This window comes from Pistacia vera, unplaced genomic scaffold, assembly GCF_008641045.1.
Source record: "Pistacia vera cultivar Batoury unplaced genomic scaffold, PisVer_v2 Contig496, whole genome shotgun sequence".
NCBI lineage: Eukaryota > Viridiplantae > Streptophyta > Magnoliopsida > Sapindales > Anacardiaceae > Pistacia > Pistacia vera.
Genome location: NW_022196330.1, coordinates 849,349 through 872,420, shown reverse-complemented (window position 1 = coordinate 872,420; position 23,072 = coordinate 849,349). Strand labels below are relative to the sequence as shown.

Genomic DNA, 23,072 nt, shown 5'->3' with positions numbered 1-23,072 from the left:
TTAATAATTATTTATAAATATGGGGATTTAAATTTAAACTTTAAAGAGATAATTTAATTAATTAATTTTAACATAAATGTAATATTCATATAATCACACATTCACACTTCACAAATAAACAATTAAATAATTTTTTTATATTAAATTATTCATCGTCAACAATATTTACATAGTTCAAATCTGTGTTCCTGAAGAGTTCGAGTAGTTCGGGATCTTTATGGTGTTGTTGTAGTATTATTTATGCATGAGTCCAATCCCGTAAACACGTTATCACTTCAATCATCTCATTGGTTAAAGAGTATCTTTTGTCTTCAACAATCTGGTCACTCATTGAGAATGTTGACTCGGATGTAATTGTAGAAACCGACACAAATAAAATGTCACGTGTCATTTGGGCTACAATGGGGAATCGACTTTGATGTTGTTTCCACTATTAAAGCACATCCTTCTCACGTTTCTCCTTCTTCGTCGTGTAGGACATGTCCATTTGTAGGTAGTGATTCAGCTCATTTGGTCCATGTATGTATGAGCTGGAGCTGTTACTTTTGCCGTCATGTTCCATATACGTCCACATGCTTGATTCTTGATAGTTGTCTTCATCAGGGTCCTGTTGGTTGTCTCTACTAGATGTTCTAGTTCCATTGTACCTGCTTTGATATGAAGAAAAAAGGCTTTCAAATTTTTGCTTAAAGTTAATCAAATAATACGTATAATCATGTCCTAAATGCTGGCCTATCTTAGTAACTATACAATAAACTACGTGTAATTTAAACCTAGGATCTACAACAAGGCCTAATCCATATAAGAATGGAATATCTAACCAATATTTCTCGTATTTTTTTTCCATCTTTGAAACAATTTCCATTAAGATGTCATTATATCTATATTTAGCAAAAGTTTTAAAAATTTGAACTAAAATATCTAACGCTAAATTAGTAGTAGGATAATAAATACCACTTAATGTATTAGTGGATTCATAAAAAAATTTAAGAAATAAATAAAAAAGTTCGCAAACCGTCTAATCATCATAGCTGACAACTTCTGACGGATTCTTCCAATTGACGAAATCTATATTTTGTCTTGCGGTTGGCAAAGCTTTTTCCAACATCAAGTAGGTAGAGTTCCAACGGATAGGCATGTCCGTACATAACTTCAAAGGTCGAACCGGTGGATCCTCTTGCTTACAATATTTGACATACTCCATCTTTTGTTGCTACCGTTGATGATGAATCTGATAGCCACGCGTACCCTCTCAATCTTCGAAATTATAGCTTCTAAACCTGCTTTAATAATCAAATTGATGATGCGGCAAGCACATTTCTTGTGAAAAAAATTGTCTCAACCACGCAGATCCAATCTCTTTTCAAATAAAGATATAGCCGCAGTGTTAGCAACTGTATTATTTAGCGTTAGCGTTACAACTCTATTAGTTAATACATATTCTTGCAAAACTTCAAGTATTTTAAAATAAGTAGTGTCAGCATTATGTGCAGCATATAATAGTCTAAAACCTATCAATTTTTGTTGTAAACCCTAACCATGATCTAAGTAATGTATTGTGACAGTTAAAAAAATCTGTTTTTAATCTACAAATCCATATGTCTGAAGTAAGTGCAATAAATATATTCCTAAAATTTTGAAATTCGTTTTTAAGTTGAATATTTATTTGGTTATAAAGTTTTAGTATGTCTCTTCTACTTGTACTTTTACTAATAGGGGTATATGTTGGACAAAATGCAGTTTTAATCAAGTGAATAAAAAAATGATTTTCAGATAAAGAAAGGGAAGAGTCCATAGCAACTATGTATTTTGCTATTTTCTCTTGTGCTTGAGTGCATTGTATTGTTATGTTGACAGAGTTGAGGATTATGGATTAAAATTAAGCTGAGTTTGAATTTGCCTACCTGGTTCAGTTGAAGATGAATCAGATAGCTACATTATTTGAGGGTGATTCTTCTCCAAATGTTGTCTTATCGTCAAAGTCCCCTTCTCAGCACCGATAATGGTTCCACAGAAATTACATGCCCCACACAATTCTTCCCCCTCCCCATTCGTTTTTGCTCGTTTTGATTTGGTGAAGTGTCACCATACATTGAACACGACCCTCTTTGACGGTCAGGGGGGTTGGGCTGTGGAGTTGCAGCTCGCTTGTGTTTGGCTGCACCCCGTCCCGACTGAATGTGATTGTTGTCGTTGAATTGCAGCTACTGCCTCTAGAAAGAGTGAAAATGGATCGAACCCATCCATTTCTTCTGTTGATGGAACGTATAACTCATTTGACCATTCCATTATGAATTTATGATAAAATAATAAATGGTTAAAATGAAAAAAAATTAAATAATAATATGAATAAGAGATGATATTGAATAATAGAAAAAATTGAATAATATGAATAAATTATAAATATAAATATAAATTGAATTGAAGAAAATATGAATGAGAATGGATTGGAGTAGAGAGATTGAGAGTTGGTGTGAAAAAAATTGGAAGTGTGGTTATGTGGGGGACCCGTCCACACTTCCAATAATTTTTTTTAAATATCAATTTAACCTTTAATATTTTTATCAATTTCAAAATTTGGGTTTTTTGGATATTTTACAGAGGTCTTTTTGAAATTAAGCAAAAGGGTTTGGGACTAGTCCCACGCCCAGGCCTTGGAGGAGGGCCCAATCAAGGGACCAGTCCCTCCTCCCATAGGCCTGGTCTGGTTTAAGACCAGTCCCAAATGCCTAGGTCTAGATTAGGTCAGGAACAATGAACAAATTTTTACAACTATAGATTCATAAGATTGTTATGATAAGAGTAAGGGACAATAGGTCTAAAGTTCAATTAGTAGCCTCAATAGGTGTGTTATTAATAAATAGTATGATACACATTAAGTCTTGTTTGAAGACGAGTGGATAATGTGTAAGAAAGAAACCCATAACTGAGGTCTTTATATGTCCAATAACATGTTATTAACACAAATTCTTAACCCTTATTCAATAATTGTGATATAGCTTCATTCTATTAATTCATATTGTTAACTAATGACTATATTTATTGTTTTTTCTTTGATTTAGGGGTGTCCTAAGACTAATATGTATGTTAGAGATACAACTTAATGTCAATATATATATAGTAAAACCTCTCTACAGTGATACTCTATATAAGAATATTAAACTCTACATAGTCATAAAAAATTCTAATCTCAATTTGGGATAGTTATAAATAAGAATAAACTCCACATTATAATAAGTTATAATTTTTCTAATTCTCATCTTAAGGAAAATTGTCTCTATATAGTAACAATTATCTGTATATTACAAAAAAATATATGTTATGTTACATTAAAGGTTTAAGATGAAATAAAATTTTTTATCTAAAGTTGTTTGGGACAATGATTTATACTTTAGAATTGTTATTACATCTTTTACCTTGTGAGTACGTAATAACTCGCTAGCATGGACACCTTTCTTGTTAAAGTCAAAATATTTATAGCTTCTCAAGCATGTTTAGAGCTTCATGACACAAATTTTTTTGTATTTTCGTACTATCATCCTCATAATTATTTTCTTTCCTTTCTTGTCTAATTACAACAATGATTTCTTCTTTGGTTAAAGCATACACAATTTGTTGCTCTTTTGGATGATCGAGGAGAACATTAATATCTATTCGATTAGTGTAATGAAATTGTCGAATATAATCACTAAATTCTACAATGACTCTTTTATTCTTCTTATCATTTTCATTTGTAACTTGCAATTCATCGACATTGGGGGTCCTAATTTTACAGTGCTTAAAACCATTGGCAATTGTCTGTGGCTTTACATCAATTAACCATGCATCAACTGCATTTACAGTTCCATCAATGACACTGATCTTTGTTGATTTCAAGCACAATCTTCTATCCGTTTTAAAAGTAGGCAATTGAAGCGTTGAATTGAAATCCTAATACTACTAAAATATGAATTAAAATCCTAATACTATACTACTAAAACGTGAATTATAAAATAAGAAATCAAAACAATAATTTTTGTAACTACCTCCATTAAGTTATAACCTCTTCATAATAATAAAATTATTTAGTCCCACCATGATGACTATAGAAAGGTTTTACTATATATATATATATCACCCAAGGTTTGGCAAAATGGCAAGTTTCCACCCCTGGTTTCATAAATTATAGATTCTCACCCTTAAATTAACATAAATTCGTTTATGTAATGATCAAAAGGTAAAGTGGTCATTTGCATTGCATTAAATCTAAAATGAAAATAAAATTTCAAAATAACCCTCAACTTCTCAAATTTCTCTCACAAGCACCTTGAGGTGGTTTTTGTGGCACTGATGGGGCTGTTTGGTGGTTGTGTAGGGGTAGGAGGGGTGTGGCGTGTGCTCAGGGGCGTTAGGCACCAGTGTGCAGACAGGCGTGCGCACGGGGTGGTCTGTGCAGGTGGGATTTCTTTGCGGCTTTTCTTTGAACACTTGGAGTGCAAGGATGGAAAGGATAAGCTACAATCGACGGCAAAGGGCAAGCGGTCGAAAAATTACAACCAATCTGTTAACAACAACAAACACTTCAAAACTAATCCAAAACAAACTCCAAACCTACCTCCAAACACACCGATGATCAACAAACTCATGAAAACCCAATAGAGGAGGCAGGTGACGACCGGTAGGCAAATAGGGATGGGGGATAGGTGGGTTTCGTCGGGGGGTGATGGTGGAGTAGATGGTTGGGTCAAAAGTGATTTCCGATTTAGTGGGTGGCTGAAATTTGGTTGAAAAGGCGTGATAATCGCATGAAACCCTAATGGAATGGCGACGACGATTGGGAGGCCAAGGTGGTCGGGAAGTTGGGGGGTTTGGAGAGGGACGCCGATGAGCCTAATAGTTGGGTCGAGGTTATTTTTTGTGCCGGGATCAACCGAAAAAGGCTTGGAAATGCGAATTAAAAAAAAGGGTTGTGGATGGTGAGAGGGTTTTGGAAAGGATTTGTTTGTTTGGGATTTCTGAAGTTGATTGGTTGATTTTCAAAGTGTTTGAGTTTGTGGTTCAACAACAGTGGTTAGGTGGTGGTGGCAATGGCGACATGTTCCCACCCAAGGTTGAAGAAGAGAGTGTTATTGAAATAAATTTGAAAGTAAGATGGTTCTTTGTAATTCTATTAATTTAAGGGTTGAAAGGCAATTTATTATTTTATCTGTCAAGGGCAGTATGGTAATAACACCCTTTTCTTTTGACTCAGAATCTAAAATCCCTAACAATGTTGGTCTAAGGGTGAAAATCTGGAATTTATGAAACCAAGGTTAAAAACTTGCTATTTCGCCAAACATTGGTAGTAAAATGTCATTTACACACACATATATATACGTGTAAAGTCGTAAAAGAAAATAAAAATGAAAGAAAGATGTCATATAAGAAAATAAAATTTCAATTAAAGTTTAAACCTTAAAAAAAAAAAAAAAAGATAAATATAGAATATCAGATTACTTTGTTAACGAGAAAATTAAATAAATGTGAAATATATACCATTCAAAGACTTTGTCTGAGAGATAATAGTGTTATGTTAATTTATAGTGTTATGTTAAGTTAAGATACTTTTTCTTCACTCATAATTTTACATTGCGACTGACCAACAAGGTCAATCTTGTCTGCCCAAACAACATTTACAAGTTTGCAAACAATCATAACACAATTGCTGACCTTAATACTTTACCATTCCTTAGATCCAGCTCGTTTAATTACTTTGCCTGGGAATTAACAGGTAAAGGTTATTCTTTTATATTCATTACTTGTTCTGCATTTTGTTTCAGTGGTGTTAAGAGTTTAAATTTTTGTCTAAGAATTGAAGGTCGAATCTAAAAACTTGCTGACGTTTATATGCAACTATTTAATATTAGCTATTACAATTTGTTTGTTCTTTCCTTTTAACGTGGTACTTTAATCGAACATGTGATGTGCATAGGGCCTTTGTGCTGGATTCCAATGGAGCAAACTGCAGAATCCCCATACAAGCTTCTTGTGTCGTGCCCATATGGTCTCTCACCATCACAGGTTTGCTTTTAGTTATTAATTTTCGTGCATAATTATATTGGTGTACTTGCTTTTAGTGACGTGTAATCAAATATTGGAAAACCATGTGCATTGATCCGAGTATTTTTTAAGTTTGTTTGACTCATTTGTTTTTGTGGGTCAAGTTGTCTGTGATTTTTGATGAATCGTATGATAGGATTCCCCACCCAGATATAGACTTGGAGAAGTCCATTTCTGAGGTAATGCTTTTTCTCTCATCTCTTTTGTTTGNGTAAAGTCGTAAAAGAAAATAAAAATGAAAGAAAGATGTCATATAAGAAAATAAAATTTCAATTAAAGTTTAAACCTTAAAAGAAAAAAAAAAAAGATAAATATAGAATATCAGATTACTTTGTTAACGAGAAAATTAAATAAATGTGAAATATATACCATTCAAAGACTTTGTCTGAGAGATAATAGTGTTATGTTAATTTATAGTGTTATGTTAAGTTAAGATACTTTTTCTTCACTCATAATTTTACATTGCGACTGACCAACAAGGTCAATCTTGTCTGCCCAAACAACAGTTACAAGTTTGCAAACAATCGTAACACAATTGCTGACCTTAATACTTTACCATTCCTTAGATCCAGCTCGTTTAATTACTTTGCCTGGGAATAACAGGTAAAGGTTATTCTTTTATATTCATTACTTGTTCTGCATTTTGTTTCAGTGGTGTTAAGAGTTTAAATTTTTGTCTAAGAATTGAAGGTCGAATCTAAAAACTTGCTGACGTTTATATGCAACTATTTAATATTAGCTATTACAATTTGTTTGTTCTTTCCTTTTAACGTGGTACTTTAATCGAACATGTGATGTGCATAGGGCCTTTGTGCTGGATTCCAATGGAGCAAACTGCAGAATCCCCATACAAGCTTCTTGTGTCGTGCCCATATGGTCTCTCACCATCACAGGTTTGCTTTTAGTTATTAATTTTCGTGCATAATTATATTGGTGTACTTGCTTTTAGTGACGTGTAATCAAATATTGGAAAACCATGTGCATTGATCCGAGTATTTTTTAAGTTTGTTTGACTCATTTGTTTTTGTGGGTGAAGTTGTCTGTGATTTTTGATGAATCGTATGATAGGATTCCCCACCCAGATATAGACTTGGAGAAGTCCATTTCTGAGGTAATGCTTTACTCTCATCTCTTTTGTTTGATTTGTGTTTGTATCAAATTACTCCATTGAGTACTATAGCAGATTTTAGATTAGCACATTTGGATTCTGATGAAATACTACTGATTTTATTTATAATCATTTGTTATATCTTGAGAAACAACATTTTGAAGAAATATGGGTGCATTAAGTTGACTTGAGTAATTTCAATAATCTTGTTACAAGTGTAAGCGAATGGACCTTTTTCCTTATAATACGCAAACACATCCTAGTTTAAACACTGAAAATTTTTATTGCATTTATATTTAGATATGGGATTCAAGGGTTCAGCAGAATGGTTCATTGTTCAACGGAAAAAAGTTCAGGGTATGTTAAACTACGTGAATTTTTTTCTTTTTTTAGTTTTTGTTGTATATACATTTTGTTGATTAGTTATCATGAAGTGATCTAGTTTTGTCATACATTGATGACTAGGGGACTCTAAGGTAACTCAATCAGTATCAAACTTCTTTACTTCTTGTGCAAATCAATGAAGGAATTAGGGAATTCTTGCATGGACAATCGTACATTTTCTTGTGATTGGATCTCTTGGGATCACAGTATTTGTTATTGTTGGATTCAACTTTGTGCATTTTAATTTGATAGTTTTTCTTATGAAGCAATTTCACTAATAATTTATTTTGTTAACCTTTTTACAGTATGGAGGGTATGTAATGCATGGTGAAGGTGGGTCCAATCAACAATCTCACATGTGCCTCCACCTTGGGTTGACCGATTATAGGTCTCTATCTATACAGACACCTGTATAATTTTTCGATAAAATGATTAAATAATTAATTTCTCATTACTCTAATTCTTTGATGTCAACTCCTCATTATTATACATTATATCACGATGAGTAGTATGTTTAAGTGTGAGTTGAGTTTCAACTTCTAATACATACATTTAGCTCTAAATGGATGCTTTAGGTGGACATACTGGTGGTCTAGAGTGCTGGAGAGGTCTTCTTGAGTTTCAACATTAAGCAAAACTTGGTACATTAGTGTCGTTGGGGATCACTCCTCTGATTCATTGAAATTAGTTTGGAATGGCACAACTGCACAGCTTTCTGCCATCATAGATTTTCATAAACAGGAGGAGCCCGCACCGCTAGAGTCATTTTTGGCATATAATTGTGCACACATGCATCTTTATTCCGATATTTTATAGGAATCAAGATATGCTGGCCAAATATGTAACATCATTGTCATCCAAAAATTTTATTGTGATCCCATTTTCTGCCATACCATTGCATCAGGGAAGGAAAATATTTTTAAAATAGTCTTCTAGTGCCCAAAGTGGTAAGGTCGGATTATTTCAATGACTTTGTACTGTTTCTGCCCTTAAATGTATTTTGCTACAATTGTCCTTAGTCAAATGAACGAATTGTGGTTTGCACTTTGCACCTTATAGATCTGGGGTTTGATTCTCAAGGCTATCAACTCGGAAAAAAGCAATGAGTTTCCTATGTTCCAATATTGTGGAGTTCAGTGGGGGCCTATTTACATAGTTGAATTCACTAAGTAGGAGGATTTATAGGTATCCAAAGAAAAAAAGAAAAAGAAGAAAATCGTTCTTTTCCAAGGTTCGATAGTCATTGTGCCTGAACCGCAGAGTTCAGATGTTAGACTGGCTGAACTTAAAATTCTTCCTCATCATTTTTGTAGTAGCCATGTATTAACGCTGTCCGCTTCCTACCCTACAGATAATCTTTTCCTGGGAAATGGTGGATAACATCTCTAATTGTTAGAATTTTTTTTTTTTTTTTTATTTTTACCCAACTTTAAAAGGTTTATGTTTAGCAAGTTGTGGGGAACAAGAATATTTGTTTTGTACATGGTATATATTAATCAGTTCGAAAGTATGATGCCTGCTAATCGGTTTGTGTTTGCTGTAAATTCCTACTGCCGTCTGACTAATTTAATTGGATGGATGAATGAGAGTAGCGTATCCTATTGCTATAACTTCTAATTCAAAGTTTGGTTTTGTCGTTAAGAATATGATGCTTTCTGCTTATTCCGCTTTTAGTTTTGCTCATAAACGAAATGTGTGCCCTTTGCTTTAAGTTTTGCTTGTAAACGAAATGTGTGCCCTTTGCTTTAAATTTTGCTCGTAAACAAAATGTGTGCCCTTTGCTTTTAGTTATATTCTTGCCATAAAGCATGATTTCTGTCATAATAGATTATGTTGTATCTCACTGACGCTTTCTCCCAAATTAACAATTTAATACATCTACTTGTTACCAGGACTTTTGTGGGGACAAATTTAAATCCTTTGTGGTACAAGTTCCTGTTTCCATCCGAAGGTATAATGGCATAAACATAGGACAACCCATACTGATTTTCACATGCCTCCCATGACCCTTGATGATAATACTAAATTCGTATTGCGTGCAGAGACAAAAATATTTACAGCCACTGCACACTGTTCATCTTGCACTTTCTCATCTATGCAGAATTCTAATCCACCTCTGAATTGGCAGCTTGATGGAACTAGAAAATAGTAAACATAAATCTGTCAGCTGATCTTTTAATTGTTTAGATAAGATAATTTTATAAGAACTGAATTCCTTTAAGTAGAAGTGATATTATGCACAATTTCTTTTTCTCCGGGTGCTAACTAGCTTCTTCGTTTTTCAAAATCATAGTACTGCATGATTTTTTACTGCTAAAAATCAACTTGGCTAACTTATTAAAATTTCTGTTACATATTTTTTGTCTATTGAAGCGATTCATATCTCTTTAGCATTAATAGATTTGTCTTTCTGTAGATGATGCTATACAGTGTCAGCACACTGCAAGTCCGCTGGGTAACGGTGCAGTTGTAGAGACATCTGACAAGAAATTACTTGTGTTGCAAAGAAGTTATAATGTTGGGGAATTTCCTGGACACTTTGTTTTCCCAGGAGGACATCCAGAGGTATTAAATCTGGAAATAAGAATATCCTTCCTCTTTTTGGTAGGCATGGAATATATTTCCTTACTAACCCTGCTGCACTAGTTTGTGTTGGTATTTGTCACTTGGATGCAAAATTCTATGGCACTATCGTCTCATATCATTCATTTGTAGTAAAGATCATATTTGATAATTGACAGCCCCAAGATGCCGGACTAGAATCTCATCAGTGTCGAAATGACTCAAAAGATTCTGAGCTTATTAATGAGAAAGTTTCTCAAGAGATGTTTGACAGTATTATTCGTGAAGTAGTTGAAGAAATTGGAGTACCAGCAGTATCTCTTGTGAGTTGTCTCTTAATTGGATATCAAGTCTTTGTTCTCAACTTTATAGTTTACATCTGCAAGTTTCTAAGTCTTTCACATTCTCCCAGTGCGACCCACTTTTCATTGGTGTCTCCCGCAGGCAGTTAAATGTTAGACCAGCTGCTTTTTTCTTCATAAAATGCAGTCTTGAGTCAAAAGAAATTCAACAATTGTATTCTAGTGCACAAGATGGCTTTGAGTCTACCCAACTGTATACCGTTTCAATGGTGAGTTCATTTTTGTTTCTCACTTCAATCCTGTTGCAAAAATGTGGTTAACTTTGTGAAAATTGCTTAGCTTACTTAGCCATTTATCGAGGAAACAATAATGGTGGCAAGTGTGAGTGGAGAAGGTAGGTATTGGGTGGATAATATAGAAAGAATCATTACTTATTAGAGTGGCTTCACCAACAGTAAACTTCTCGTAAGAACTTTTTAATGTCTTGGACACAGTTGATAGTCTAGTATTCGTGATGGAGAATATCTGATTCTATTACAAAGTAGTTTATTTAAGAGATTTAAATATTTCTCATTTTAAGTGGATTTAGTTTCTCTAATTTAGTTTTTTTAGTCAGGCAACACATAGATTTGTTTATTTTTCTTATTTTATTTAGTATTAGCCGCTTTAAAGAAGGCCTTATGTTGTCATCATAATTATTGATTTATGAAATATATGCTTCTCCCATAACTCTTAATTGTTTCTCTTCCAAATTCTCTGTGATTTCTCTCATTTTTAATTCTTTTGGTTTATCTCCCCTTTCTTTCCCTCCCTTTACCTTTTTCTCCCTTAGTTTATATACTGTTTGCCCTACATCAGTTGCAATTAATTGCCCTATATCATTAGTTACTATATATTAATTGCATTTTTACCTCTAAACTCAGGAAAGTTTACAGTGGATCCCATTTTTTGTTTACTCACTGGATCCATCACGTTTTCATCATCTTGCCCCATTTTTTATTCATATCTTCATCATGTTTTGCCCATCTTTGGTTTTGTGACCCTCTAATTAGGTTTATATATTTCTCTTTGGTTTTGCTTACAATATCTTTTATTCACTGCTTCGAACTAAGTACTTAATTTTGGGAGAAAAAATTAGTTTGGCCCACCCTAACTGAATTTCCTTACTACACCCTTTCCGAGTCATTGCTGACCATATAGCATAAATAATTATTTAATTTTGTTTTTAATTTATCTTAACATATGATTAATTAATTCTTTATCTTTCAGGTAGACCTAGAAAACATGATATCTAACATGCCTGGCTGCCATCAAGGTGGATTTGCTCTCTACAGGCTGATGGTAGATACTTTGAAGAGTACATGATAGAAATCCACGACATCAGTTCAATTAAAGTAATCTGCCCTAAGTGACGCGGTATTCCGTGGCAACTTTCTTTCAACTACCTTGCCTTAATTTAAAATTTTTCTTTGTGGTTGATACAGATTAGAAATAATGACATTTACTAGATTCTTCCTCCTACAGCAATTAAACTACTTAAAGGCATGATTATGGACTCCCTCCTACAACAATTAAACTACTTAAGAGGCATGATTATGGAAGCTTATTGTTGATAATAAATACGTATGGCATTGATCTATCCAAATTATTGTAAATCTTTACATTACTTTTACAATAATTTGTTTGCAGATTGCTCCATGACTCTGTTGGTGTGATCATGTGTAAATTTAATTCCTGGGCTTGCATTTGATGCAAGTAATCAGTTTTTCGTACAAAATCAGTTCGAAAGTATGATGCCTGCTAATCGGTTTGTGTTTGCTGTAAATTCCTACTGCCGTCTGACTAATTTAATTGGATGGATGAATGAGAGTAGCGTATCCTATTGCTATAACTTCTAATTCAAAGTTTGGTTTTGTCGTTAAGAATATGATGCTTTCTGCTTATTCCGCTTTTAGTTTTGCTCATAAACGAAATGTGTGCCCTTTGCTTTAAGTTTTGCTTGTAAACGAAATGTGTGCCCTTTGCTTTAAATTTTGCTCGTAAACAAAATGTGTGCCCTTTGCTTTTAGTTATATTCTTGCCATAAAGCATGATTTCTGTCATAATAGATTATGTTGTATCTCACTGACGCTTTCTCCCAAATTAACAATTTAATACATCTACTTGTTACCAGGACTTTTGTGGGGACAAATTTAAATCCTTTGTGGTACAAGTTCCTGTTTCCATCCGAAGGTATAATGGCATAAACATAGGACAACCCATACTGATTTTCACATGCCTCCCATGACCCTTGATGATAATACTAAATTCGTATTGCGTGCAGAGACAAAAATATTTACAGCCACTGCACACTGTTCATCTTGCACTTTCTCATCTATGCAGAATTCTAATCCACCTCTGAATTGGCAGCTTGATGGAACTAGAAAATAGTAAACATAAATCTGTCAGCTGATCTTTTAATTGTTTAGATAGGATAATTTTATAAGAACTGAATTCCTTTAAGTAGAAGTGATATTATGCACAATTTCTTTTTCTCCGGGTGCTAACTAGCTTCTTCGTTTTTCAAAATCATAGTACTGCATGATTTTTTACTGCTAAAACTCAACTTGGCTAACTTATTAAAATTTCTGTTACATATTTTTTGTCTGTTGAAGCGATTCATATCTCTTTAGCATTAATAGATTTGTCTTTCCGTAGATGATGCTATACAGTGTCAGCACACTGCAAGTCCGCTGGGTAATGGTGCAGTTGTAGAGACATCTGACAAGAAATTACTTGTGTTGCAAAGAAGTTATAATGTTGGGGAATTTCCTGGACACTTTGTTTTCCCAGGAGGACATCCAGAGGTATTAAATCTGGAAATAAGAATATGCTTCCTCTTTTTGGTAGGCATAGAATATATTTCCTTACTAACCCTGCTGCACTAGTTTGTGTTGGTATTTGTCACTTGGATGCAAAATTCTATGGCACTATCGTCTCATATCATTCATTTGTAGTAAAGATCATATTTGATGATTGACAGCCCCAAGATGCCGGACTAGAATCTCATCAGTGTCGAAATGACTCAAAAGATTCTGAGCTTATTAATGAGAAAGTTTCTCAAGAGATGTTTGACAGTATTATTCGTGAAGTAGTTGAAGAAATTGGAGTACCAGCAGTATCTCTTGTGAGTTGTCTCTTAATTGGATATCAAGTCTTTGTTCTCAACTTTATAGTTTACATCTGCAAGTTTCTAAGTCTTTCACATTCTCCCAGTGCGACCCACTTTTCATTGGTGTCTCCCGCAGGCAGTTAAATGTTAGACCAGCTGCTTTTTTCTTCATAAAATGCAGTCTTGAGTCAAAAGAAATTCAACAATTGTATTCTAGTGCACAAGATGGCTTTGAGTCTACCCAACTGTATACCGTTTCAATGGTGAGTTCATTTTTGTTTCTCACTTCAATCCTGTTGCAAAAATGTGGTTAACTTTGTGAAAATTGCTTAGCTTACTTAGCCATTTATCGAGGAAACAATAATGGTGGCAAGTGTGAGTGGAGAAGGTAGGTATTGGGTGGATAATATAGAAAGAATCATTACTTATTAGAGTGGCTTCACCAACAGTAAACTTCTCGTAAGAACTTTTTAATGTCTTGGACACAGTTGATAGTCTAGTATTCGTGATGGAGAATATCTGATTCTATTACAAAGTAGTTTATTTAAGAGATTTAAATATTTCTCATTTTAAGTGGATTTAGTTTCTCTAATTTAGTTTTTTTAGTCAGGCAACACATAGATTTGTTTATTTTTCTTATTTTATTTAGTATTAGCCGCTTTAAAGAAGGCCTTATGTTGTCATCATAATTATTGATTTATGAAATATATGCTTCTCCCATAACTCTTAATTGTTTCTCTTCCAAATTCTCTGTGATTTCTCTCATTTTTAATTCTTTTGGTTTATCTCCCCTTTCTTTCCCTCCCTTTACCTTTTTCTCCCTTAGTTTATATATTGTTTGCCCTACATCAGTTGCAATTAATTGCAGACTTATCCTTAAGTTAGAAAATTACTAAAATATCATTAGTTACTATATATTAATTGCATTTTTACCTCTAAACTGATGAAAGTTTACAGTGGATCCCATTTTTTGTTTACTCACTGGATCCATCACGTTTTCATCATCTTGCCCCATTTTTTATTCATATCTTCATCATGTTTTGCCCATCTTTGGTTTTGTGACCCTCTAATTAGGTTTATATATTTCTCTTTGGTTTTGCTTACAATATCTTTTATTCACTGCTTCGAACTAAGTACTTAATTTTGGGAGAAAAAATTAGTTTGGCCCACCCTAACTGAATTTCCTTACTACACCCTTTCCGAGTCATTGCTGACCATATAGCATAAATAATTATTTAATTTTGTTTTTAATTTATCTTAACATATGATTAATTAATTCTTTATCTTTCAGGTAGACCTAGAAAACATGGTATCTAACATGCCTGGCTGCCATCAAGGTGGATTTGCTCTCTACAGGCTGATGGTAGATACTTTGAAGAATACATGATAGAAATCCACGACATCAGTTCAATTCAAGTAATCTGCCCTAAGTGACTCGGTATTCCGTGGCAACTTTCTTTCAACTACCTTGCCTTAATTTAAAATTTTTCTTTGTGGTTGATACAGATTAGAAATAATGACATTTACTAGATTCTTCCTCCTACAGCAATTAAACTACTTAAAGGCATGATTATGGACTCCCTCCTACAACAATTAAACTACTTAAGAGGCATGATTATGGAAGCTTATTGTTGATAATAAATACGTATGGCATTGATCCATCCAAATTATTGTAAATCTTTACATTACTTTTACAATAATTTGTTTGCAGATTGCTCCATGACTCTGTTGGTGTGATCATGTGTAAATTTAATTCCTGGGCTTGCATTTGATGCAAGTAATCAGTTTTTCGTAAAAACATGAAATTTTGTTTTCAAAATGGGGAAAAAAAAAAAAAAAAAAATTGTTAGACTGGTAAACTAGTGGGTTTATCAAGAACATCTCTGAACTTATTTTATGTGTAAAGTTCTCTCTCTGAATTGGATGTTGAGAGGAGCTGTTGGTTAGAGTAAGATGTTGCTGATTGTTATAAGTGAAATAAAAATAATTGAACGGACTAGGCCCACTGGGTGATTAAGGTCAAAATTATGTTTTCCGAAAGAGTTGGTGGGTGATTGATAAAGAAAGCTAAGAAAATAGTTGTCAACCATTTTTTTTGTATTATATATCCTTATCTTTACCAATTTATTTAGTTATACGTGCATCTCATGTGGTCTTGAAATATATCTATTGTTCGTTGGATTTGTTATGTTAGTGGTCTTAATCTAATAATAACATCATTGAATGAATTGTGACTTACAGTTATTGGGTTAAATAATTTGTAGATATAAATAGTCAGTTTCGGATGGCCACATATAAAATATCTTCAAACTAACTACTAATGAATAGTGGTGGAGATCATCATACTATCTCAACATTTTATACTTAAATCAGACCAATTCTATTGGTTGAAGTAGTCAACAGTCAAACCCAAATATATGCAGCAACAAACAATACTGTTTAACACCACTATCTGTGCAGTGATTTATGCAGAGACAAATCAGTTAACAATCGTGTCTCTCGACAAGCACGTGCGGCGGTTGATTCTCCCATTTCTGTTGCAGTGCTGTGGAGACATATAATTTAACTGTTGAAGCATGTGAAAAAGCAATGTAGTTGGGTTTGTTTGGACTTTATTTTGGTTGCTTGCTCTCCATGTGATTTTTAACTTTATTTAATGATATAATACTTAAGATTTTTAGGCAATTATTGTGTCTTTTTTAAGCTTTCTTCTTTGTGAAGTTCTTACTTTCTAACCCAAATTTATCGTCTTCTCCTCAATACCTTTGCTTTCTGTATTTCATCTTTTTGCTTGATATTGTTGCTCAAAAGTTGAACCATAATTTTTATACTAATTTGAATATTTTTTTTTTTTGTTTAACATGGTAATTATAAACAATTTAATTCGTTTTTGGAATTAGAAAACATAGCAAGTCTCTTTTTTTTTTCGGTAACCGAGATGTCGGAGTCATCTTATGTGCGCTTTAATTAATTTTTGGGGTTTATTACACACTTTACAAATCCATAGAACCAAGTAAGCTACAATGTTATTGTGGTAGATAATCCCAAAGTTTGAATCCAATAATTTAAGGAAAATAGCAAACTTCTTTGACCGTCATCCTAATCTCTTGGGATTCACATATATTTATTAGAGGAAACGTTAAGAAAACATGGTTGGTGCATGTTTTCAAGAATAAATTTCCAAAGAATAAATTAAAAATAGCACCCAAAAAAAAAAGATTATATAAAATATTCTAAAATCAACGCTCTATTAAAAAGTGTCGTAAGGTGTACATAGTGCTGTTGGCGTCATGTAGCTCTGAGCATCTGGGCATCAACGTTAAAAACAATTTGAATGTGTTTTTTTTTATTCTGTGAGTTGATTATTTCATTCACATTTTGTGTTGACATTACAACATGATATTATCGGCTTTACTGATGAGTTGATTCTTACCTGCCAATTTAAAACCATTTAATTTCACTATCACAACCAAATATTTGACTCTTCATCACATTTACTTTACAAAAGGAAATGCTGATTTTTCTTTTTCTTTTTTCTATCTAATCATATATTTGTTGTCTCGAAGTCAATGACAAGACCAGATTCATGTATGCAATGAACCCGTGAATTATTCTATCATAAAAAAATTAAGCAATAATTAAAATGGAATTTAATTAGAGATTTATTATTATTATTTTTTTATTATGAGCGAAAATTGAGGCAATAACCTAAAATTAAGGAAATCTTTTTAGTTTTGGTCGATCGTTGGGATCTCTCGGTTTCCGTTAATCGGATAAAACTCATATGCAGTTCTCAGTTCTTGTCGGCGCTCACACCTCGTTAAGAAGCGCGTGTTTTAACATTTAAAAAAGCGCGTGGATACCTTATTTGTCAGGAAGTGGAATGCAACGTGGGCATTCTCATGTCCGTCCAAAACATACTCGCAGTCTACACGCGTGGACCCCAACCACGAGTCTGCTGGGTCCCTTCTTCTTCTTGTTGCTTAGCCAGCCTCTGTTTTGTTATGAGCCAAACATATATCACTTTCATCGGTGTCATGATTTTACTTGAAGAAACATTTTGAAGCCAAATTGACATTATTATAATTTTTATATTAATCATTTTACACGAATCTGTCACTCTCCAAAGCCTATATCCTTGATTTATACTATAATCCTTTCACATTAGAAATAAATTGAAATAGTGTGAAAAGAAAAGTGGTTAAATGATGGAACCCATTAACCAAAGGTGGCATTTACTGTCTAAATCACTAAATGTGACCACTAGGCCGTCCCATGATAAAAAGGTAAAAGAGAATATAAGATAATCGTGTAAATTTTCGATCATTTTTATGATTAAAGAGGGTAATCTAATATGGTGTTACTGTAATTAAGTCAATGGATTTTGAATAAATTTCATCTTAAGGTGTGGCCCCATCACTCTACTGGCCCCACTAATTAACATGATGGGTCCTTACAAAATGTCACTCACTTAAAATGATGGGATCAGATGGTGTAGATTGGGTGATGGGCCAACATCAGATGCATGATTGGTTATGTGTTTAGTGGATGCGAGTGAGGAAGAGAAATCTGAGTTAGCTTTTATACTGTTACCTGATGGTTAATTTATTGTAGCTGTGTCCCATTATTTATGGCCGGGCTAATCTATGGCTCCTTGTGCCACCACCTATTTTCTTTCATTTTCTTTTATTTATTTTAACATTATCATATCTCCACGCACATCAACACGCGTGATGTCCACGGACATTTTTCTTATCCTGAACATTTTCAATAAATCTTATATTCACGTTATTTACAATTAAATATAAGAAATCTTAATCGTATTAGCCCTCCTTTTTCTTAATGGATTTTTAAAATTTAAAATTTGAGAATTTTTAAGATTATTATTGTTCTAATTAAGAAAGAAGAGTGGGAATTTTGCATTAAAATTTCTAATTAAATGTAAAGAGAAAAACCTATCGTATACAAAAATAGCAAATAAGAGATGTAGTAAACTGTCAGGTCAAGCAAAGGCAATAGGCGCGTGGTTCTGTTATTTCGGTTGGTTTCATAACCCATAATGCCTCAGGTTCTGCTTCTCTTTTGCCATTTAATTTCATTTTTTTCTTTATCTCCTTTAACTTAATTGTTCTTTTGATTCTCAGAGAAGGAAAAATATTAATTCAGCCCAAGGTTGTCATCATCACAGCCTTTACAAAAGTCTCTTCTTTTGTAGGTTTAAGCTTGGCTTTTTGTGTAGAGCTTCTGGCTTTGATCTTATATTCATACATAGTTTGCTGTTGCGTACATGTGCGTTTTAATGTTTTTGAACCTCCACTTATATATTCCATTCTTCTTCTTTAACCCTTCAAAAATGGACCACAGTAAACTTTTCTAGATTTTGTTTCAGAATCCATTAAGGTTGTTTTTGTTTTCTTTTGTTAACCTTATTGTGCTGGTTCCTTAATTATATGGATTCATTTCTGTTTCATGGAGGAGAATAAAAGTTGCCGCTTTCAAACCCAGGTAATAAATATCGCCATGTTTATCTTACACATTTTGTTTTGATTCTTTATTCGATCTTCTTGTCATTGAGAAAAAAAAGAAACAGAGTTTTTCAATGATCGCAATGGAGAAAACACATTATTTCGTTTGCTATGCTTTTGTGGGGTTGTTTGTTTTAATGTTTTCTATTAGCATTTTCATTGATCAGAAGCTATTGGTTGTTTCTTTTCATGTTTTGGATGAATCACTAGAGTTGTTTTCATTGGTAATAATGGAGGAAAAAGTGGATTGATCATGGAAATTATTGGTTGGAAATGTTAGAAAAAAGATGTAAAGTTGACCAGGTTTGATTCTTTTTGTGAACAGGTCAACAGTTTGGGATGCAAGAGACTAGGGAACAAGACATGGGAGGCAGAAAATGAATAGCAAAATTTAGTCCTCAGTGAGATCAAAAACAGTTTAAATCGTCATTTTTTTAAACTGATTTTGGTAAATAATAATATATTGTTGGATTGAAATAAACGATTTTGATCTGGGTTCCTGCTAGGAGGAGGAAAAGAAAGATAGTATTTATTTATTGATTTGAAATAGCTAAGAAAAAAAGCCTTTTTAGTAGTTAGTACAATGGAGGCACCAAAAGTTAGGAAAAAGATGACTAAACAGTTAACAGGAAAACGTGACGATACAAACTTGCATTCGGCGGCAAGAGCAGGAAATCTAGCTGCAATTACAGAAATTATAACTAATACTAGGGAAGCTGAATTGAAGGAATTGTTGGCAAAAGAAAACAGCTCTGGTGAAACAGCTCTTTATGTTGCTGCGGATTATGGTTATGTTGATGTGGTTCGCGAGTTGATCAAGTATTACGATCTTGCTGATGCTGGAACCAGAGCTAGAAATGGATTTGATGCATTCCACATTGCTGCCAAACAAGGAGATTTGGGTATTTTCTCAATACAAGCATTTTTTTTTTTGTCATTGTGGCAATTTCTTTTCCAGTGATTAAAATGAGTTTGTGTTTGCCTTGTTGTAGAGATATTGAAAGTCCTACTGGAGGCTCATCCTGAATTGGCCATGACTGTTGATTTATCAAACACAACAGCTTTGCACACTGCCGCAATGCAAGGGCATACAGAGGTTGTCAACTTTTTGTTGGATGCGGGAAGTAGCCTTGCAACAATAGCGAGAAGTAATGGGAAAACAGCCCTGCATTCAGCAGCAAGGAATGGACATTTGGAGGTTTTGAAGGCTCTTTCAGCGGCGGATCCTGGGATTGCAACACGGACTGATAAAAAGGGGCAAACTGCACTTCACATGGCAGTGAAAGGACAGAATATTGAGGTGGTGGAGGAGTTGATTAAGGCAGAGCCTTCATCTGTAAACATGGTTGATACTAAAGGCAACTCACCATTGCATATAGCAACCCGAAAGGGTAGAGCTGAGGTAAATTACCCATTTTCTTCTACCTTATAGATTGATCAACAACATAAAAAATTTAATGCTTCTTTTATAGATTATAGTTCACCATTTCACTCAGAATTTCTCTTGCATTGATTGGGCTGAAAGCTTCATAGAAATTACTGTTGAATTTCACTTTCAGCTATCACGCTGAGGAGTATTGACACAATAAAAAATGCTAGTTTCTAGTTATTTTGAATTAGGGCAGAATGATGTGGGTAGCACTATTCTAATCCTCATGTCAGTCTGCGAATTTTCAAATTCCTTGCATACTTTTGTATACTCAATTGTTGAGAACACCCTCTTTCTGGAAAAGTTGCTTACCAAGTTTCCTAAAAGGAAGAGATTAACATTAAACCCATTTTTCGTTTGTCCTTAAAAATTATAGATTTTATATCAACCTAGTCCCTGCTACTATCATGGTGAGAAATGTAAGGATTTCAGATTATGGTGGTCGATTTGGCAAATGTTTAGTGCAGATGAAATAATTGCTTAACTGTACGTCTAATTGAAAACAGAAATCACCATATGAATTCTGATTACACAACAATATATGTATCGAATTTTCTTGTGGATTATATTAAAAGAGTGGTGGCTAATGTATACATCAGCGTCTAAAATGTTATTGGTTTTGCAGTTACAACAACTTTCAAAGATATACTTCTACAATTTGATGAATTTAGCACTCAATCTATTGATTGTTCTGGGAAATTATGATTCATTGCTTGATTTTATTTGTCAAAACTGAAGAAGATTACTATACTTTTACCATAGAAAATGTCAGACGAGAGGCAAAACTAACAATAACAATCTATATTCTGTTTGTGCAGATTGTGAAGCTGATACTGACAAAAACCGAAACTGATACAAAATTAATTAACAGGAGCAATGAAACTGCCCTAGACACTGCTGAGAAAACTGCCCAAAAAGACATCGCAGACATCTTGAGGGATCATGGAGTTGAAAGTGCCAGAAACATGAAAACTCAGCCGAAAAATCCAGCTCGCGAGTTGAAACAAACTGTGAGCGACATAAAGCATGAAGTCCACTACCAACTAGAACACACCCGCCAAACGAGAAAACGTGTGCAAGGCATTGCCAAACATGTCAGAAAAATGCATATTGAAGGTCTAAATAATGCAATAAACTCCACGACAGTTGTTGCGGTCCTTATAGCCACAGTTGCATTTGCAGCCATTTTCCAAATCCCAGGACAGTATGTTGATGACAATGATAAACTGTCTCCTGGGGTCTCACTTGGGGAAGCAAATGTTGCACCAAAACCAGCGTTTGTAATCTTCTTCATTTTTGATTCCATTGCTCTCTTCATTTCATTGGCAGTTGTGGTGGTGCAAACCTCAGTTGTAGTAATAGAGAGCAAAGCAAAGAAGAAGTTGATGGCAATTATTAACAAGGTGATGTGGTTGGCTTGTGTGCTTGTTTCAGTGGCGTACTTAGCAATGTCATTTATCGTGGTGGGGGACCAAAATAAATGGCTGGCAATCGGAGTGACAATAGTAGGAGCTGTTATAATGGCTGCTACATTGGGTACTATGTGTTATTGGGTAATTAGGCATAGGATTGAAGACTCAAACATGAGGAGTATTCGGAGATCTTCCTTGAACAGCAGGTCAAGGTCCATGTCAATGTCAGTCATCTCAGATACTGAGATTCTAAATAATGAGTATAAGAAAATGTATGCAATTTAACATTTTCCTACGCCTCATCCTTTTTTAACATACAGCGTAAAGTTTAACTGCTAAATGTATATTTTTTTACATAGTTCGCAGTTTTTATCATGGAGAAATTTAGGTTATCTTAGTTGATGTGCATGCTGTCTAAACACTAAACGTCAAACTTTCTTAAGCATAGAAAAGGAAGAAGGATTCTGATCAATATTCCTTGGATGACACATCCTGTGGTTGCCATGTAGAAGAGCAAATGGACAATGATTAAAGCTAATATAACTAGGAAGCAACCAAATAAACTGTCCTGGCACTTGCAGATGACAACAAACTGCAGACAAAATATAACATTGATGTGCTACAAAGCATTTATGCATGGGTTTGGTGGCCCATTTCGGTGAAATTTTTAAGGAATCAACCAGCATAAATGGAGCTACTTGACCACCCATGTGTAATTTATCATGGGAATGCCTCTGTATAGGAATACACAGCATGACCAATTGCCTTGCCTGAAACCAAAACCACTAATAAAATGCTCTTCCAACAAGGACTTAGCTTTGTAGAACAAGACAAATATTGATGGAGCATGTGGCCTTTTATGGTCCTCAAAATCAGAATCTCTAGAACCAAACAATGGGTGAGGAAGACATTAAGATAACAGTAGTTAACATTACTTAACAAACAAAACAAGGAATTAAATGGTAAAAGTTGTTTTAATGAGATTTTATAATTTCCTATCTTTTAATTGATGATATCATCACCAAATTATTAAGTTGATAATTTTTAGAGAAAGTTTCTACCATGCTGGATGTTTTGATCTTTAAGTCTATATAATTTCCAACGAGAATGAAAATTCTGGA

The 23,072-nt window shown here is 33.9% G+C and overlaps 3 protein-coding genes across 6 annotated transcripts; all 3 read left to right on the top strand.

Annotated features, from left to right (window-relative positions):
• Window positions 1-4,986: 4,986 nt before the first annotated feature.
• LOC116105250 (nudix hydrolase 9-like) lies at window positions 4,987-11,799 on the top strand. Of its 4 annotated transcripts, none has more exons than XM_031391690.1 (10): window positions 4,987-5,125; window positions 5,951-6,039; window positions 6,183-6,257; window positions 7,487-7,543; window positions 7,876-7,958; window positions 9,463-9,521; window positions 9,987-10,135; window positions 10,312-10,455; window positions 10,545-10,703; window positions 11,704-11,799. In XM_031391690.1, exons 2-10 carry the CDS (start codon window positions 5,971-5,973, stop codon window positions 11,797-11,799), a joined length of 891 nt encoding a protein of 296 aa, XP_031247550.1. In that variant the 5' UTR covers window positions 4,987-5,125; window positions 5,951-5,970. The 4 variants fall into 4 exon arrangements, with proteins under 4 accessions (XP_031247550.1, XP_031247549.1, XP_031247552.1 ...); XM_031391689.1 differs by lacking the exon at window positions 4,987-5,125 and adding an exon at window positions 5,551-5,749 and having other exon boundaries at window positions 5,952-6,039; XM_031391688.1 differs by lacking the exons at window positions 4,987-5,125; window positions 5,951-6,039; window positions 6,183-6,257 and adding exons at window positions 6,804-6,971; window positions 7,115-7,189.
• Window positions 11,800-12,274: 475 nt separating this feature from the next.
• Window positions 12,275-15,315, top strand: LOC116105268 (nudix hydrolase 9-like). The gene is made up of 5 exons (XM_031391716.1): window positions 12,275-12,666; window positions 13,132-13,280; window positions 13,457-13,600; window positions 13,690-13,848; window positions 14,877-15,315. Exons 1-5 carry the CDS (start codon window positions 12,546-12,548, stop codon window positions 14,970-14,972), a joined length of 669 nt encoding a protein of 222 aa, XP_031247576.1. The 5' UTR covers window positions 12,275-12,545; the 3' UTR covers window positions 14,973-15,315.
• Window positions 15,316-18,666: 3,351 nt separating this feature from the next.
• LOC116105255 (ankyrin repeat-containing protein At5g02620) lies at window positions 18,667-22,305 on the top strand. The gene is made up of 4 exons (XM_031391700.1): window positions 18,667-19,090; window positions 19,436-20,012; window positions 20,103-20,512; window positions 21,358-22,305. The coding sequence occupies exons 2-4, from the start codon at window positions 19,694-19,696 to the stop codon at window positions 22,234-22,236; spliced, it is 1,608 nt and encodes a 535-aa protein (XP_031247560.1). The 5' UTR covers window positions 18,667-19,090; window positions 19,436-19,693; the 3' UTR covers window positions 22,237-22,305.
• The last annotated feature ends 767 nt before the right edge of the window (window positions 22,306-23,072 follow it).

What these genes read in the sequence shown, in the direction of transcription:
- LOC116105268 (XM_031391716.1), top strand. Translation starts at nt 12,546, where the DNA reads ATGTTGTATCTCACTGACGCTTTCTCCCAAATTAACAATTTAATACAT. An exon ending in GAGTACCAGCAGTATCTCTT is followed by an intron (nt 13,601 to 13,689) that starts GTGAGTTGTCTC and finishes ACATTCTCCCAG; the next exon opens with TGCGACCCACTTTTCATTGG. An exon ending in AACTGTATACCGTTTCAATG is followed by an intron (nt 13,849 to 14,876) that starts GTGAGTTCATTT and finishes TTTATCTTTCAG; the next exon opens with GTAGACCTAGAAAACATGGT.
- LOC116105255 (XM_031391700.1), top strand. Translation starts at nt 19,694, where the DNA reads ATGGAGGCACCAAAAGTTAGGAAAAAGATGACTAAACAGTTAACAGGA. An exon ending in TGCCAAACAAGGAGATTTGG is followed by an intron (nt 20,013 to 20,102) that starts GTATTTTCTCAA and finishes GCCTTGTTGTAG; the next exon opens with AGATATTGAAAGTCCTACTG. An exon ending in CCCGAAAGGGTAGAGCTGAG is followed by an intron (nt 20,513 to 21,357) that starts GTAAATTACCCA and finishes CTGTTTGTGCAG; the next exon opens with ATTGTGAAGCTGATACTGAC.
- LOC116105250 (XM_031391688.1), top strand. Translation starts at nt 6,873, where the DNA reads ATGTGCATAGGGCCTTTGTGCTGGATTCCAATGGAGCAAACTGCAGAA. An exon ending in GTTCCTGTTTCCATCCGAAG is followed by an intron (nt 9,522 to 9,986) that starts GTATAATGGCAT and finishes GTCTTTCTGTAG; the next exon opens with ATGATGCTATACAGTGTCAG. An exon ending in TCCCAGGAGGACATCCAGAG is followed by an intron (nt 10,136 to 10,311) that starts GTATTAAATCTG and finishes GATAATTGACAG; the next exon opens with CCCCAAGATGCCGGACTAGA.